General features: G+C 38.3%; 1 protein-coding gene across 1 annotated transcript in view; it reads right to left on the bottom strand.

The window, feature by feature from the left end:
• Positions 1-15,688, bottom strand: part of LOC109043335 (armadillo repeat-containing protein 2) — a 60,945-nt gene extending 45,257 nt beyond the window's left edge. The window contains exon 1 of the mRNA XM_019060532.2: positions 13,880-15,688. Coding sequence (XP_018916077.2) covers positions 13,880-14,004 — 125 coding nt within the window. The 5' untranslated portion in view covers positions 14,005-15,688. The remainder of the gene's footprint in view (positions 1-13,879) is intronic.
• Between the last annotated feature and the right edge of the window lie 1,082 nt (positions 15,689-16,770).

The raw sequence follows: 16,770 nt of genomic DNA on the forward strand, positions 1-16,770 counted from the left end.
GTGCTATTTTGAAGTATCCCGACAGTTTTGCAGGCGCTTCCCGTGATCTTTTTTCGCGTTAAGTTCAATGTTGCGGAAAATTTCCTCCGGAGAATGAGGTTCCTTCTCACAGATCCGGTACTAGTTATGAAGCAAAGAAGCTTTCTCGAATATCTGCAACAATGACAATGAGTTCGGTCTCTTTTCCGCTGACCCAGAGGTTTGACACTGAGTTGGAAAGTTGGATGGGACGAAACGCGTGACGCAACCATTTCGATTTCCAAGAGGGTAAACTTGAATCGATCAGTTACAAAAGTGCTCAAGCGTCGAGTCATGAAAATAACAGTTGAAACTTTATTAACCAACCCGTTTTAAATCGCAAATTAATTAATAATGAGATTAATTAATTCATTGCTTTAATATTTTAGGGCTCTGAGATTTCTGAGGGGTCAATTAAAACGATTATTACCGTTTTTCTCAAATTCTCATTATTGGTGCTTGAGTTCTTTTGTAACTGACAGATTCAATTGCGTATTCACGCAAAATAGGGGACTTTTTCCCCTCGCTGACTCAGAGACTTCAACGCAGGATTATAAAAGTTGGACGCGTGATACAACTATTTCGACTTCCAAGGTGATGAAATTGCCTATCGACAAAATGAAGGAGAATCTCTTCTCGGCTGACTCAAAGACCTTAACGCGGGAGTAGAAAAGTTGAATGGGTGCCGAGAGAAAGCCGAGAGCGAGACTAGATATCAGGTTGCACCGCAAGCTCGACGAGATGGCGCGGCGCGATGCGTGAAGTATACCTACAGTTTTGCAGGCTCCCCGCGATCATTTTTCGCGCAAAGCTCAAAGTCTCGGAATCAGAATTACATATCTACCATACATAGAAACTTTTGCGTGCATTTTCTACGATGCGTCTCACCGAGCTTGCGGCGGAACCCGTTGTCTAGTCTCGGTCTCTGCTCTTGACCCATCCAATTTTTCTACTCCTGCGTTAAGGTCTTTGAGTCAGCTGAGAAGAGATTCTCCTTCATTTTGTCGATATGCAATTTTATCACCTTGGAAGTTAAAATAGTCGTATCGCGTCCACCTTCGGTACCCTCGCGTTAAAGTCTCCAAGTCAGCGGGGGGGGGGGGGGGTCTCATCCATTGCGTGAATACTCAGTTTTACCTGCTTAGAAATTGAAATAGTAGGGTTATTGAGAGAATAGACAAATGGTCGATTCGAAAAATTTTTCAGGGCAGACAATGAAAAATCAGGATGTGAAAGTCTGTGAGAACGAGGTGTGAAACCTCAAAAAGGTTTTTCTTAAACTAACTTCCTCGCCCGCTGCGCAGTTTTAGGTGTTTCCTGAACAATTTTTTTTCTTCGAGTTGTTGTGTTTTCGAACTCACTGATTCAATTAAAAGCAGCGCATGTTCCAATAAATTGCGATTACATGGCAAGTTACTGCTATCAGATCGGAGTGGTGCGTATGCTGTCTATTCTCTGCTTGAAGGGACTCCTCTTTTTAAAATTTATTGGAGTAAAATCGCGATAAGGTGCACTTTTAAGCGCTCAGCCGATAGGCAGCGCTTTTTGATTTCGACTTGCCTCTAGAGTAGGTACTAGTATACTAGTGCTAATTCGTTTAAATGGCGCACCAGCTCATCGATGTCTAGGCTTTTTTCTTGGGGGGGGGGGGGTCCATTTTTAAAATAAATAAAGCTGTGAAAACCGTATTTTATGCTTTTAACGTAATGCGCAGGTAGTTTCGATCGTTTGTCTATAAGAAAATTTCTTAGCGGTAGAGTAATTCTTATCGAAATTGATCGTTGAACTTAAATGAAGCCTAAAAAAAACGCGCCTGATGAGCTCAACGGTGAGCTCATTTTCGGGAAACGAAAATACGCGTTTACGGTTTCCTTGGTAACCTTTGTTTGCTATCAGCTGATGTTTTATTTCCATTTCCCAGCCAAGTCGACGGAGTTTATACTTCCTTTCTTCACTAAATACATTTACTAACACCTGAGTGCTTTTCTAATACGACAGTATTAGAACTTTCCCGCTTGTTTTTAATTGCAATTTCCTAACTGCCTTATACATAGAACTATTTGATCGTTTGAAATGGGAATTTACTAATCAAACGATGTAAAAATAATGCAATTTAAATGGGAAAATATTGCAATTTCTTTCCATTAACTTGTACCATTCTTTCAAATTTTCGTTGCTCTGTGCTCCTCGGGAACGGTATTATTACATTTATGACAATTTTATGTTGAATGTATCTATTCCAGCATTCTTTTCTTTCTTTTGCAGTAATTATTTTGTGGCCTCTCCAACATTCGTCAAGGCGGCGTGCGAAGACTGAGAATTTTCACTTTGCATCAGAGCTGCTCCTGAATTTACGGATCATCGCTTCTTCCCGGTAAAATCTCTCAAACTCTTGCTCTCAGAATTAACTGCTCCTGAATTCACGGATCATCGCTTCATCACGGTAAAATCTCTCCAACTCCTGCTCTCAGAATTAATTGCGAACGAATCGACCTTTTGTTTATTCTCTCAATTTTTCAAAGTGAGCTGGCACAGTATTCTTCCTCACCACCGATACAATAAGCAGTCGCCATGTAGGCGGATCTTAGTAAAATCAGTCTAACTCCATTCCGCGTTCCCTATAATTGTATCTCTTAGTTCGAAAACTACCAAACTCGGCACGGTGCTCCTGAAGGGGTCCGAAGTTTGTCAAGAGCGACAAATTTGAGCTAAAATGTCAAGAGGAGATCTCTCTAATACTAAAAACCACATTTTCGAAACAGGTTGTTGGAGCTCCTGGAGAAATAATCGCGATTTTATGAGGTTATTAGGCTTTTTTTTGGTAAAAAGGCTCATGTAGGGCACTTAAATCCCCCCTTGCCCCATTTCTTTTTGGATTCATCTGAATTTTTAGTATATTAATCTCCGATATGCGGTACAACTTTTCTGAAATTGTCATGATTGAGAAAATTCTTTTGCTCCCCTGCATCGTTGCAAAGTTTCAAGCTTCATAATTTTGGATTTTGCGAAATAATTGTGACATTGCCCCCCCCCCTCCCGCTCCTTCGATTGGTCCGAATGTTCAGTATGTTATTCTCCGATATCAGATATGTAAATATTGAAATTTATATGACCGGGAAATTGTTTTACCTTTCGTTGCAACGATGCCAAATTTTAAACTTAAAAAAAAATACCCCCGTCATAAAAATGTCAATATTTTCGTATATCATATCGGAGACCAATCTAAGAAGGGGGGCCAATGTCACAATTTTCTCGCAAAATCCATAAGATTTCGAAAGCGAATACTTACTCACTAAATCCCAGAAGCATTCAGTTTAGCAATAGTTAGTTTTGCATCGGCAGCATTTACTTTTATGTTTTTTATCTAATGAAATGAATCGTGAGAGAAATATTATATATCGGCCTTATTTTGGAGTTAGACTAATTTAGCTTGAAGGCTTCCATCAAGCCACACGAATTAAAGCATGGTGGGGTTCTTGTCACAATCGATATATTTTCTTTTGTTTTAACTTTGTCTACCTATGAACGAGTCTGAGGAAAATTAAAAAAAAAAACCCTCCCTCAGCGAAGTCAACCAATTCTCCGCAATGGCGGCAAAAGGAAAGAAAAAATTCAAATATATTCAGCATCATTCCCCAAATAGGCTCACACAAACTGCATTGATGAATAACTGTGCAGGTTGTATACCCTCCAAATTGCAGGGTATTTTTGGAACTTACAAAAATCAAAATTAAGGCCTCAATTATTCAGCGAACGCAAACTTAAAAAAGAGGGATAGAAAGCAGTAAACACATGAATCTCAAAAACTGATTAAATTGACCTCTTTTAGGCAAGGGGCTTGGATGACACTTGCGAAAAACCCGCTTTTACTATTTCAAGGAATACGTGTTTAATTGTGCAAAATTACGCGGAGCCTTATGGCGGCAAGAAAGTTTGAACTCACTTTTTGCTGTTTAAACATTGGATTTTAGGAGTGAAATCTGCACACGGTGCATTTCGAGACTAGCTTTAGTTAAAATCATTTACATGTCAATTTTTTCAAAAACTGCACACATCCCACTTGCCTTCCAAGCCCCTCAATTGACGCTCTCGTTACGAAAACCGCTTGATAGATTAAGGTTAACTAGTTGAATCCGCAGTTTAGTTGATAGGCATGAGATATTTTGATTTTTTAATTCTTGATTAGTTTTTTTTTTTTTTTTTTTTTTTTTTTTTGTAATATAAGCTTGATTAACTTTGAATCATACATTTAATGGCCGACTAAATGGGGCGAATTCTTGACTCATGCATGGATTGCCTGTTTTTCTACAGCGTTCAATGAGATTCATGCATTTGGTTACATTCATTGGCTGCGTGATAACTAGTGTCTGAAGTTTATCACTGGCTACTGGGTTTTTATTCCTGGGAATCCTATTGACTATATACATTATGTAATAAGGAATTAATATTTGTGGATCATTCATAAATGCACCTATCTGTATAGAGAAAATTAAATTGGGAGAGGAGGAAGAGCAAAGAGAGGAAGAAGAAGAGGAAAAAGAATGGAAAGAGGAGGGAGAAAAAGAGACAAAAGAAAGGGAGAAGAATGGGTAGAAGAGAGTGAAGAATAGGAAGAAAAGAAGAGAAAGGAAATCAGGAAGAAGCAAGACAAGAGAGGAGAGAGAAGAGCATGAAGAAGAGAGGAAAGAAAGGAGAGCAAGACGAAGTGAGAGAAAACGATGAAAGGAGAGGGGGCGAGAAAGAGGGGGAAAGGAAGGGAGAGAAAAGAAGGAAGGGAAGAAGAGAGAAAAGAAAAGAAAGAGGAGGAAAGTTATAAAGAAAAAGAGGAAGGAGAGAATAAAGAGGGAAGACAAAGAGAGTAAATAAGAGAGAAAAGAGAGACAGGAAAAGAGAGAGATAAAAGATAGGATAATAAGGAAAAGAAGGAAAAGAGAAAGAAGATGATCAAGAGCAAGGAAAAGAAAAGAGGGAGAAGAAGTAAAGATGTAAGAGGAACTAGAAGAAGAGAGAAACGATGAAGAACAAAAATAGCAAGGAGAGGGAGGGTTGGACAAAAAGGAAGATAAAGAAGAAGAAGCAGCACACATTCTGCATAAGAACATAAGAACATTGATGGCACTTGCGCTGTTTTAAAAATGAGCCTAAAATATTAATTCCTCATTGCAAAATATAATTTTACATAATTAGGAATAAAGTAATGTTATCAAAAAGATTTCAGTGTTTTAATTCCTGAGCGGCAGGGATAAATCTAACAAACGACGAAGGTGAACCTACTAGACCGCGTATCTCGTTTCGATTGTGCGAAGTCATCTGAATGGAGGGGAGTTATTGGTGAAAGAGGGATGATTAAAGTTTTCGTGAGTGTTCTACGTTTGGAAAATAAAGAAAATTTAAAATGAAATTTGTCATATTAATATCTTCATTCTACATTCTATCGACAATCTCCATTTCGTTCCGCTTTTTGTAAATTAGTAATGATAGTTTCATCCTTGTTAAATAATTTCCATAGCAATATATTATTTCACTTATGCAATTTTCGTTCTGGGGCTGCAATGCTCCTTTCTCGAACATAAATTTATAAATTTTGCAGCGCTTGGACGTCTCAAGATTTGCCATTGATTCTGCATGCGTAGCCTCTTGCATCAAAAAACTTTTTCAATTAAGTGAGATTTATTCTGCTAGAGAAGAGGAGGAAGAAAAAGAGATAGAAGACAAGAGAAGAAAAAGAGGTAGAAAAAAGAGAAAAAAAGAGAAGAGAAGAAAAAGAGGCAGAAAAAAAGAGAAGAAAAAGAGGTAGAAAAAAAGAGTAGAAAAGAGAGAAAAAAGAGAAGGGGATAGATGAAAAGAGAGAAGAAAGAGAAGAAAAGAGAGAAGAAAAGATAGGGGGAGAGATGAAAAGAGGGATGAAAAGAGAGATGAAAAGAGAGATGATAAAAGAGATGAAAAGAGAGATGAAAAGGGAGATGAAAAGGGAGATGAAAAGAGAGATGAAAAGAGAGATGAAAAGAGAGATGAAAAGAGAGATGAAAAGAGAGATGAAAAGAGAGATGAAAAGAGAGATGAAAAGAGAGATGAAAAGAGAGATGAAAAGAGAGATGAAAAGAGAGATGAAAAGAGAGAAGAAAAGAGAGAAGAAAAGAGAGAAGAAAAGAGAGAAGAAAAGAGAGAAGAAAAGAGAGAAGAAAAGAGAGAAGAAAAGAGAGAAGAAAAGAGAGAAGAAAAGAGAGAAGAAAAGAGAGAAGAAAAGAGAGAAGAAAAGAGAGAAGAAAAGAGAGAAGAAAAGAGAGAAGAAGAGCAGGAGGTAACGAGAGAAAAGGAGAAAAGAAAGGAGAACAGGATGGAGAGAAAGTAGAAAAGAACAAAAATTCAATTAACTTTCGTACTTTACTTTTCAGTCCCTCCCCCTCAGGGTTTTTAATTATTCTAGCGCCCAGTATTATTAGAACGGGGGGCGTACGATACCGCAGCTTTTGGTTTGGGGTCGCAGTAGTGCTTGCACTTCCGTTGGACGGTCGGCAGCCATGGCATCCGTTGAAGGCCGAAACCAATGACCCAGGACCCGGGTGCACGGCAAGGCCTGAGGGCGGTAGAGAAAACCCCTTCGGCAGATAAAATATGTCTGAGTTGGCAGGGGTCCATGATGTCGGGACGAATAATTAAAACCTCTTTCTCATCTCTGTTTTTTTTCGTTCAGTTTTTGTTAAAGAGTGGATGGGTTTAGGTCTAATGGGTAGGTATGGGACTATTTTTTTCTTAACTTTTCTTGATAATTCAAACGCACAATGCTCACGAAAATTCTATACCCTCCTCTTTCACCAATAACTCCCATCCATTCATGTGATTTCATATGATTATCTTCATTTCGTTTCTCATCTTTTTAATTAGTAATGATAGTTGCACAATTGGTAGTTATTTTTCCTAACAATAAATTACAGCTCCTTACTCCTATCTTTTGCATCAATACGATTTTTGTTTTAGGGTTAAAATTCCCCTTTCTCTAGCATAAATTAATTATTATATAGAACAGAGGATGAATAAGGAAAAAAGTTACTTTGGGGGGGGGGATTCCGTCGTAGAGAGTGGAATTGAGACACTAAAAGTGCAGTAGAAAGTTTAAAAATAGAGTTTGATGCAATTGAACAATATTCTCGTCGTAATACCCTTGAGACCCAAGGTGTCCATTTGCTTGCCCCGTAGCGTCGCCTGAGCAGACCCGTGAAATTGTTATGCGTGTCGGCAGTGCTGCCAATATTCGTGTTGCCCCGGGTATATTAGATTACTGTTACTGATAAAAAAATTGAAGAGATGGCAAACCGTCTAAATTAATTATTGAATTCGCCCGGAGATTTTATAGAAACAATTTTCTGAATCAAAGGAAAATATACAGCAAGTTCAGCTGTACAATTGAGAGTTGCAATGCACGTCCAGTGCTCTTATTTACCTATGTCCTAGCCTGACTGCTCATCGGAGCAAGCTACGCTTTTTAGCATCTTAAAAGCAATATCAACTCAATTATGAATACTTGTGGGTAAGACATGATGGGGGATATACGCAGGGCCGGATTTACCAATAGGCTACATAGGCTGTAGCCTAGGGCGCAACATTCTGAAGGGCGCAAAATTTTTGAGAATTAATTTTTTTTTCTAATCTAACGAGTCTTTTGTTACTTTTTATTTTCCAAAACCAACTTGCAAACGTAAACGTACCTCAAAACTGTTTAAAATCGTGTTATTTTAAAGGTGAATTTGAACATTTTCCTGACACCTAACATCCTCCTTCTGATCTGGAGGGGGGGGGGGGGTCCGCGAGAGCGCCTACTTTTAAGGACGCCACCTTAAGTTTAGCCTAGGGCGCTAAACATGTAAATCCGGCCCTGGATATACGGATGAGAAAGGACGGACTCCATTATCTAAAGTTATTTTCATTCGAAATTCATTTGATTTGCAATCATTACAACATGCAGCCCCTGATAATATCACGTCGAATCCTACAGAAGATGGCGCACAGTGGATCGAGTCAATAGGAGAGGTCGGACAAAATTTTGAAACTTTAAACGCTTATAACTCTGTTTAAACAAAACTTTGAGACTCTAAAAGTGGGTCCATTGATTTTCTCGTGAAATCTTCTTTAAGCACCCCTGAAATTTAAAAAGGGACGATACAAACATCAAAATTTGCAGTTTACTCAAAAATTTCAAGTCCGACCGCTCTAATAGACTCTATCCACTGTGTGGCGGTACTGTTTTTGCCAAAGTTAATGAGCCATCTTTAAACTGAAGCATTTGATTAAATTTAATCAGTCGGTGCCTGTGCTTTATTTGAACTAGTATCTGAACTTTATAAAAATATCTATACCTCCCTTTTACTCCCATGTACACATACGTTTTTACTTTACCGTATACAATTTTATTAAATTTCCAAATGCCAACATTTTTCTTCGCCTATTTAAATGGATGAGGTAATAAAAAAAGGACTTTCCAAATTTAATATGTATGCAGATGTATAATTGATTGAAAAATTATTTAATGTAGCTCATATAAATATTGAATCATTTGCATCTTGTTGGTACGAATTCGAACTAAAATGGAAGTGATTACTTGGATGTAAATGCCCTCACTAAGACACGAATAAAGAGATGAAAAGGAGACGAACAGAAGATGAGATGAAAAAGAGATGAAAAGGAGATAAAAGGGAATGCAATGAAAATGAGATAAAAAGGTATAGAGATAGGGGAGATAGGTAGAGATAGGTATAGAGATAGATATAGAGATGGGTAAAGGGATAGATGATATAGAGATAAAAAGGAGATGAAAAGGAGATGAGGTGGAAAAGAGATAAAAAGGAGATGAAATGAAAATGAGATGATAATGAGATGGAAAGGTGATGAGATGAAAAAGAGATAAGAAGGAGAGGAGATGAAAAGGGGATGAAAAGGGGATGAAAAGGGGATGAAAAGGGGATGAAAAGGGGATGAAAAGGGGATGAAAAGGGGATGAAAAGGGGATGAAGAGGGGATGAAGAGGGGATGAAGAGGGGATGAAGAGGGGATGAAGAGGGGATGAAGAGGGGATGAAAAGGGGATGAAAAGGGGATGAAAAGGGGATGAAAAGGGGATGAAAATGAGATGAAAATGAGATGAAAATGAGATGAAAATGAGATGAAAATGAGATGAAAATGAGATGAAAATGAGATGAAAATGAGATGAAAATGAGATGAAAATGAGATGAAAATGAGTTGAAAAGGGAATGATAATGAGATGAAAATGAGATGAAAATGAGATGAAAATGAGTTGAAAAGGGAATGATAATGAGATGAAATGATAATGAGATGAAATGATAATGAGATGAAATGATAATGAGATGAAATGATAATGAGATGAAATGATAATGAGATGAAATGATAATGAGATGAAATGATAATGAGATGAAATGATAATGAGATGAAATGATAATGAGATGAAATGATAATGAGATGAAATGATAATGAGATGAAATGAAAATGAGATGAAATGAAAATGAGATGAAATGAAAATGAGATGAATGAAAATGAGAGAGCTGAGGGTCTGGTGCCGGAGCCTCCTCGTGGTGGACCTGGGACGGGTCTCCGACCCGTGCCAAACGCCGGCAAACCTGTTGTGATTCTGCACCCTCCCTCGCCTCAGGTTGTTAGCCCATATCTCTTCACACTCGTATAGAGCAATTTAGGATCAAGCGCATCCTTGGTACGTTATTACCTTGGTTGTTAGCCCATATCCCTAATTCGCTCGGGTGGATCAACCGCTTCCTCGGTGCCTTGCTTCAGCAAGGCTGTTCACACTTGGATGTTAGGCCATATCCATTGCAGCCTTGGATCAAGCTGAACCTTGGTACGTTATTACCTTGGTTTAGCCCATATCCCTGGCTTACGGAAGAGATCAAGCGGAACCTGAGGAACATGAGGGGAACGATGATCTTCAGAGGACCACTGATAGTAGTTAGGCCATATCCTTGAACCGCGAGGTGCAAGGATCAACCGGTACACAGTGGTCTGAAAATCCCGATCTGTGACCGACTTTGCGCGATTCGTCAGCGACCAAATGCAGGGGTGACCGATCGAAGCCTGGCAATCCTGTTCTGGTCAACCTCCGGTATCTGCCGATGCTTGCGCATTAAGTCTAAAGCCGTCATCCCCCGGGACACTTTAGACCAGGCAAAGTCGGAACCGGAGGGTCGGACGCCTCTCAAACGGGCTGGTGGTTGGGGCGATGTTGCAGATTGAAGTAGGTTTTGATGCAGGAGAGCCGAATACTTCACGAGAGTTCCGGGGCCTCGTGGCTCAGGGTATTCTGTTCTCCTGGGCCGAACAAGCCGGACAAAGTTTCAGCAATCTCTATCTCTGTAGAGAGTATCCAGCTACGAGTTTGTTGTCTCACTGCTGGATCGCACGGTGGTAGAGGAGTTCCCTGCATTCGGTCATTGGCGAATTGTTCACTGTTGTGAGTGAGGGTGCGCGACCTCGAGGCGACCCAACTCTTCATGGCATGAGATCTTGAAGAGGTCACTGGTTATCCTTACTAAATCTCACTCGACTAAACCTCTGATCTCGTAGGAACTGAGTAGATCCGTTGTGCTTCGTTCGCGCGGGAGTCCGTGTGAAAAAAAGCAGAACGGAGAAGAGATCTTAAGGAGGAAAATGGTCGGTCCGGACGGCTATAGGGCATCCGATCTCGAGTGAAACAAAGGCATGAGCCCCATGCCTTTGCTTTTAAAATTTCTTCTCAATTTCTTCAAAATTTCTTCAAAATTTTGAATTTCAAATTAACGTAATGCCATGGGAGTTGTAAGTTGGACGGTGGAAGCGTTGCCGTCTGATGTCGGTTCCTCCTCGTGGTGGACGGTGGAAACGAGGGTTTTACCCTCGGCTAATCGCCGACAAAATAGGTGCTGGTTTTGGTAGTAATACCCAGGGGTCGATAGTATAGTCAAATTACAATGTCTCATGCCCCTCTTCCCAGCACTTTTCATGAATGAATAAAACACTAACTGATAGTTGTTGACCATTCTTTTGCATGAAAATGAAAAGTTTCACATACGTTCTTTTCACTGCCGCTCCGTTTTTCGTTCATCTCTCACAGGCAAGTAATCTTAACGGACGAAAAATAGCTCATTTGTGCGAGTACTGAAGCGTGAAACTAGAAAAAAATCCATTAGACATTACTGGAAATTCCAACTTGATTCCTACTTTTTTTCTCGTTGAATCCATGAATTAAAGCTCTGTAATTTCGGAGAAACACCAAGTTTCCTAGCAAACTTGCTCGAATATCCGACTTAAAATACAAGAATTTGTATATTTTTAGTATCTTACTAGCTTGAGTTACTGTAATTTACTTTTTCATTCCAGAATAAATATATGGATATGCCACGAAAAGACAAAAGCGAATATACAAATTGATTACCGATGAAAATTTAGATTTGTTCAGAGTTACTTCAAAATGTCTAAGCGTTTGGTTAAAAAGCATTTGAAAGAAATAAGGAGAACAGCGAAGAGTTACTTTTCTTCTGATCGTATCAATGATCTGTGACGAGAGACCAATATTCATGTTTGCGTATCGGAGAAAATAATTCAACGCAATACTTATAAGTGCTACAACTATACTTGACATAGCGAGGGCGATTAGTAGGTACCTATTTGGAATAGCAGACGAGATGCTTTAGCAACGCTTCCGACGCTGCACTTTTATGTACAGGCGCTCAATGTTGTGTGCTTTATGTTTTCTTTTTATTAGATTATAAACATACGCCTTTGGCTAATTGTGAGAATATGAATTTTTTTAGTTCCAAATTGTATTTACTTTCATAATTTTTTAGTTCCACTTTGTATTTACTTTCATAATTTTGCCAAAAAATAAAAAAAAAATTAACTGCCGCTCAACGCTCTGAAAACTAAAAAATCCTCACGCTGGCTGAAATACATACATACATATATACATACACACTCACATACATACATATATTGCCTAGTCCCCGACGTAAATAGCCTAGATGCTGATCGTCGTTAACTAAAACTAACTAACTAACTACATATATACATACAGGGTTATTCAAAATTTACGCACCACTGGCCATAACTTTAGTTCTAATTATGGCCAGTTATGGCCAGTGGTGCGTAACTTTTGAATAACCCTGTATATGACAGAAACTGAATGACATATATATTCGTGATCTACGACTCGAGATCAGTGCTCTTTACATGGTCCCAGGTCTAGGTCCCACCATGAGGGAGAACGCAATAGTGTATCTTTCCTTCGGAAAATACACTAAAAGACTTGTACTTGAAAGCACAATGAAGTATCATGCTTACGATAAATGGTTGTTCACACCTCCAAAGTACATTTTCAAGGCGCGCAAATCTACGATGCATGTAGAGGACCAACAGCAACGTTTTAATGTTCCGTTAGAAAAAATTCTAAAATTCTACTAATGTCTTTCAGTACATCTTTGAGCCAACTTCGGTCGTCAACTTGCGCTGTAGATTGGCACGCCTTAAGTACCTCATATTTGAATTTATCAGAGGAAACACTCCTCAAACTTGAATAGTTGAACTTTTTTATAAAGAGAGTACATACAAAGCACCTTCAAAATTTTGTTTATGCCACACGGAAAACTGTTCAGCTTTGTTCCTGTGCATCTATCATAATTCAGTGCATGATGATGCCGTATTCTGCCAGAGCTTATGTGACTTTAGGATATTTAATTTTAAGGCATCGACTTAAGTTTAATACCTTGTTTTGCATGTAGAAAGGTACGAAACACTGTTAGCAACTATTATATTCCTTTCTTTTTGGATAAAATTGTATTTTTTTCGAACAGAAAATTAAAATTGTACCTATCTAAAAGTGTTCGTTGGTTATGGATAGAATTGTGAAAACAGAGATTTAAAATGAATGGAAAAGAAAAGGATTCTATGAAATAAAATAAAGTCGAAGTCACAATGTTGTTATTTTATTATTTGTTTAATAAAGTGTCCTGAATCCGTTTGTCGAGATAAATTTCAAAGGCCTCTATTTTTACATATTATTTTGACTTCCGAGGAAATAATATTTCCCAAATATTGTTTCTCTTAGATATTCATTTATAAAATCATTTGATATATATAAGCAGCGGATGTAGAGTTTTAAGCTTTGAGAAAATCGCGTTCGAGGTTTTCTAAGCTGTGTATTTTGATGTTCGTGCAGCAAATAAGGTTTGGTCAAGAAATATATTAAAGAGCAAATCCTCCTCTATAAAAGGAACTTTAGAACTTTAAATTTTAAGAAAGTCTTAACGATATACAGTCATTTTAAAAAAGACTACATCCGCTGTTTTTCGAAAGAGTAAGTGATTTTTCGCACCCCTTATGGAGCAACTTGCCCCCCCCCAAGACACCAATTCCATTCTTTCATTTTCTTTTTTTAAAATTTAACATCAGTATACAGAGTTGTGTACTTGTTCGACATTTGTATGTATGTCGACACTGTTCGACTGCAGAAGGTCTGCGGTGTCCGAGATACGTGTTTTTGCAGTTTCGCATACATTTCAATTTTCAATAACCCCATATTCCTTCAACCCATTATTTTTTTTCATCTCATTCCTTTCAACCTGACCTCCAGGTTAGCACATACAATACTCAAGAATGCTGCTGATGTTATGCCTAACTGTGATTCCGGCAGCCACCCAAAAATTGATTAACCATTTTTTATTTATATTTATTTTTTTCACTAGTGATAGTTCTATTTTCTTTTGATGTAAATTTTTAATTCTGTAGTAACGTAATTGGATGGCGAATAAACAAAAAAAAAGAAAGAAAAAAGAAAAAAAATACTCAAGAATGATCGTGCCACCTACCTGGTTAGAAGTGGTGACTTCAAAGTCAAGCGGGGCCCAAAGAAGTGCCGTTGGGCGTTGAATGGGGTGAAAGGTCGCTCTGTTGCCAAAGTTCTCATCCCGGTCCCGTCGCGACGCCGATCCATTCTCCCGTGGGGGGGGGGGGGGGGGGATTCACGTTGTAAAATTGTTTATGAAAAAGGCAGAGGGACACATCGTAGCATATATCACCGGTCTCACCGCGCGCACCTCAATAGAGTTGAACGTCATGCGCTTGACCGCTACTGTTAAGACGCAAATGAAGAAGGATCGCCCACAGAAGTTGCCTCTATATCTCATGAATTCTCATTGCGGCACGATAGAAGCACTATAACGATATAGAAAACACTGTGCATGAAATTAAATTGTCGATGAAAATAACCTCAATCCGTTCTAACCATCGTTACAAAAATGATCGTTACATACGACGCGAGGAACGGTGAACGTTATCAGAATCGTAGGATCGTGCAGCTGTCTTCATTTAATGGGAATATCATGATCGGGGAGTAACAATTTTTGTCGTGAGATTATCTCAAAATTAAGAAAAAAATGTCTCAATGAAATGTCCGTGAAGTAAGAGCATTTAGGTCGTTTTTACAGATAAGAGTATCTTGCTCAACCTCAGCAACTCTTCCTGGCATCTATCAGGTTTTTTATTTCCATTCTTCCTACGTCGATGGTAAAACTACCATACCAGGGATCTCGATCGCGGCGTGCAAGAATTTCTGCTATTATTTTATTTTTCCAACATTTTAATGCGAAGTTACTTTTTTATCTCAATTTTGAGATATTAATTTTTTTCTTAATTTTTGATATAATATTATGGCAAAAATTGTTACTCACCGATGTTCAGATTCCCATTAAATGAGGATCGAATATTGACTGTAAGAAACTCTTCTAGTCAATATTTTCTATCGAATACTTTAAAATTCCTGCAAACATTTTAAAAATATTTTTAAGAGGTCCAAATCAACCTCGCAGAATTTTAGTCTTCCTTCCCTCACACAAATAAATGTTAAGCAGTGAACCACAAGACTGATAAAAATTGAAGCACCACAACACAAGTTTCCTCGTCAAAATTTTACATTAAATTGAGTGAGTATTATTATGTCGAGTATTTTAAAATTCCCGCAAAAAGTTTAAAAATATTTTTGAAAGTTCTAATCAACCTCTCAGAATTTTTGTGTTCCTTTCCTCACACCGATAAATGTTTAGCAATGAACCACAGGACTGATAAGAATTGAAGCACCACAACACACGTTCTCTCGTCGAAATTTTACATTACTCGGTGAAATCACCAAAAAAAATTCCAATTCCAACGTTTCAATTTTTCACCTCAATTCGTTTTTCACGCTCCCTGGAAAGACCGGCACTTGCGTGTCATACATAAAATCATATTGTTTCACAGAAGAAGGAAAACTCGAACAGAAGATGAATATGAGCATATTAGTAACGCACAAGCGATGACACTTGAATTGCCCTATATTTTGTTTACGCAAATCACCATAGAGACGAAGCCGGGGATTCGTGACTCTTCCCCTTTCATACACACACACACCCTCACCCTTCCTCGCTCACACACACGTCTGTATCGTTCATGGATTTGTGAATTATTTCTGTCTTGAAAACAGCGTTCATTTAAAGCTGGGCTACGGTTTGTTTGCAGACCTCTTCGGCTTAAAATCAACCGTAATCGTTATTTTTGAAACCATTCGCCATTTCTGTCACGAAAGAACCTAACTACATTTATATGTTGCCGAAATTTTCCTCGCAAATTTTATTTTTACCAGCAAATTCTCGGGAAACTGAAAATGTCTTTGATTTTCTTCCTTGTCTCATTAAAAAAAATAAAAAAAAAAAAATTAGGACCAAAATGCAGAGGTGTATTCTCGTGAAAAAATATTTTTTTTTTACTCAGTTTTGCAACTTTGGAATGGAATTACGTTCCTTCTGTAGCCTGTGTGAATGTCATTTTATTATACTCCATCAAAATGTGAAGGTCAAGTGCTGTGATCGGTCCAAGTCATCGAATAAGCCAATCACAACACTACCGTGCTAAGGAAGAACGCCGTATGAACATTCGAGAGTTGCCAAGTTTCCCTCAATAAAATGTATATTTTTGAAGAAAGTTATCAATATTTTTCCTTGAAATTTTCAGGAACTTTAAGTGAAATTGCGAACAAAATTATCTGAAAAATTGGCAGGAAAATATTCATGTGTTTACCAGGAAATTCTTGTTTTATCAAAGGAAGTTTGGCAACGCCTGAAAGTTCATACGGCGTTCTTCCTTAGCACGGCAGAACCTGACCTTGATATTATGATGGCTAGCTTTGGTAGTGTGACACAGGCTATTCGGAAAACGACGGATTAAGTCAACACGTGAGAAAGGAGATGCCTTTAACCGCGCATCACCTTAGTTTTTCATTATTAAATTTCGAAGGCAATTAGAGACCAACGACAATTTGCAAGCCACCAGTGAATAAATCGGAAAGCATGAAATTTAGAAATTAAAGAACACGATTGGAGTACTGATTATTTGGCCTTAAATGCAAATAGACACGTTTCCTTCCTTAAAAACATGGTAATAACAGGCTCATTCAATGGAAAGTGTAGTAAGATTCGTGCCCTTAGTTGAGTTTAGATCGGACAGGCAACTAAACTAACTCTGCGACAAAGCGTAGAGTATCACAGGAAGTGAAGGCGCTCTGATCCGAGATCGTGCTTTAGAGCACGTTTATTCACAAAAGCTTCATTATGGTAGATGCATTTCATTGCGATCTGTAGTAACAGGCGCTCATAGTGGAATATTGCTATAGTGATATGGTTCACAAAAAAATCCTACAAATCAGCTCATTTTTCGAAAAAAGGGAGGG

The sequence above is a fragment of the Bemisia tabaci genome, chromosome 3 (genome assembly GCF_918797505.1).
Source record: "Bemisia tabaci chromosome 3, PGI_BMITA_v3".
Taxonomy (NCBI): domain Eukaryota; kingdom Metazoa; phylum Arthropoda; class Insecta; order Hemiptera; family Aleyrodidae; genus Bemisia; species Bemisia tabaci.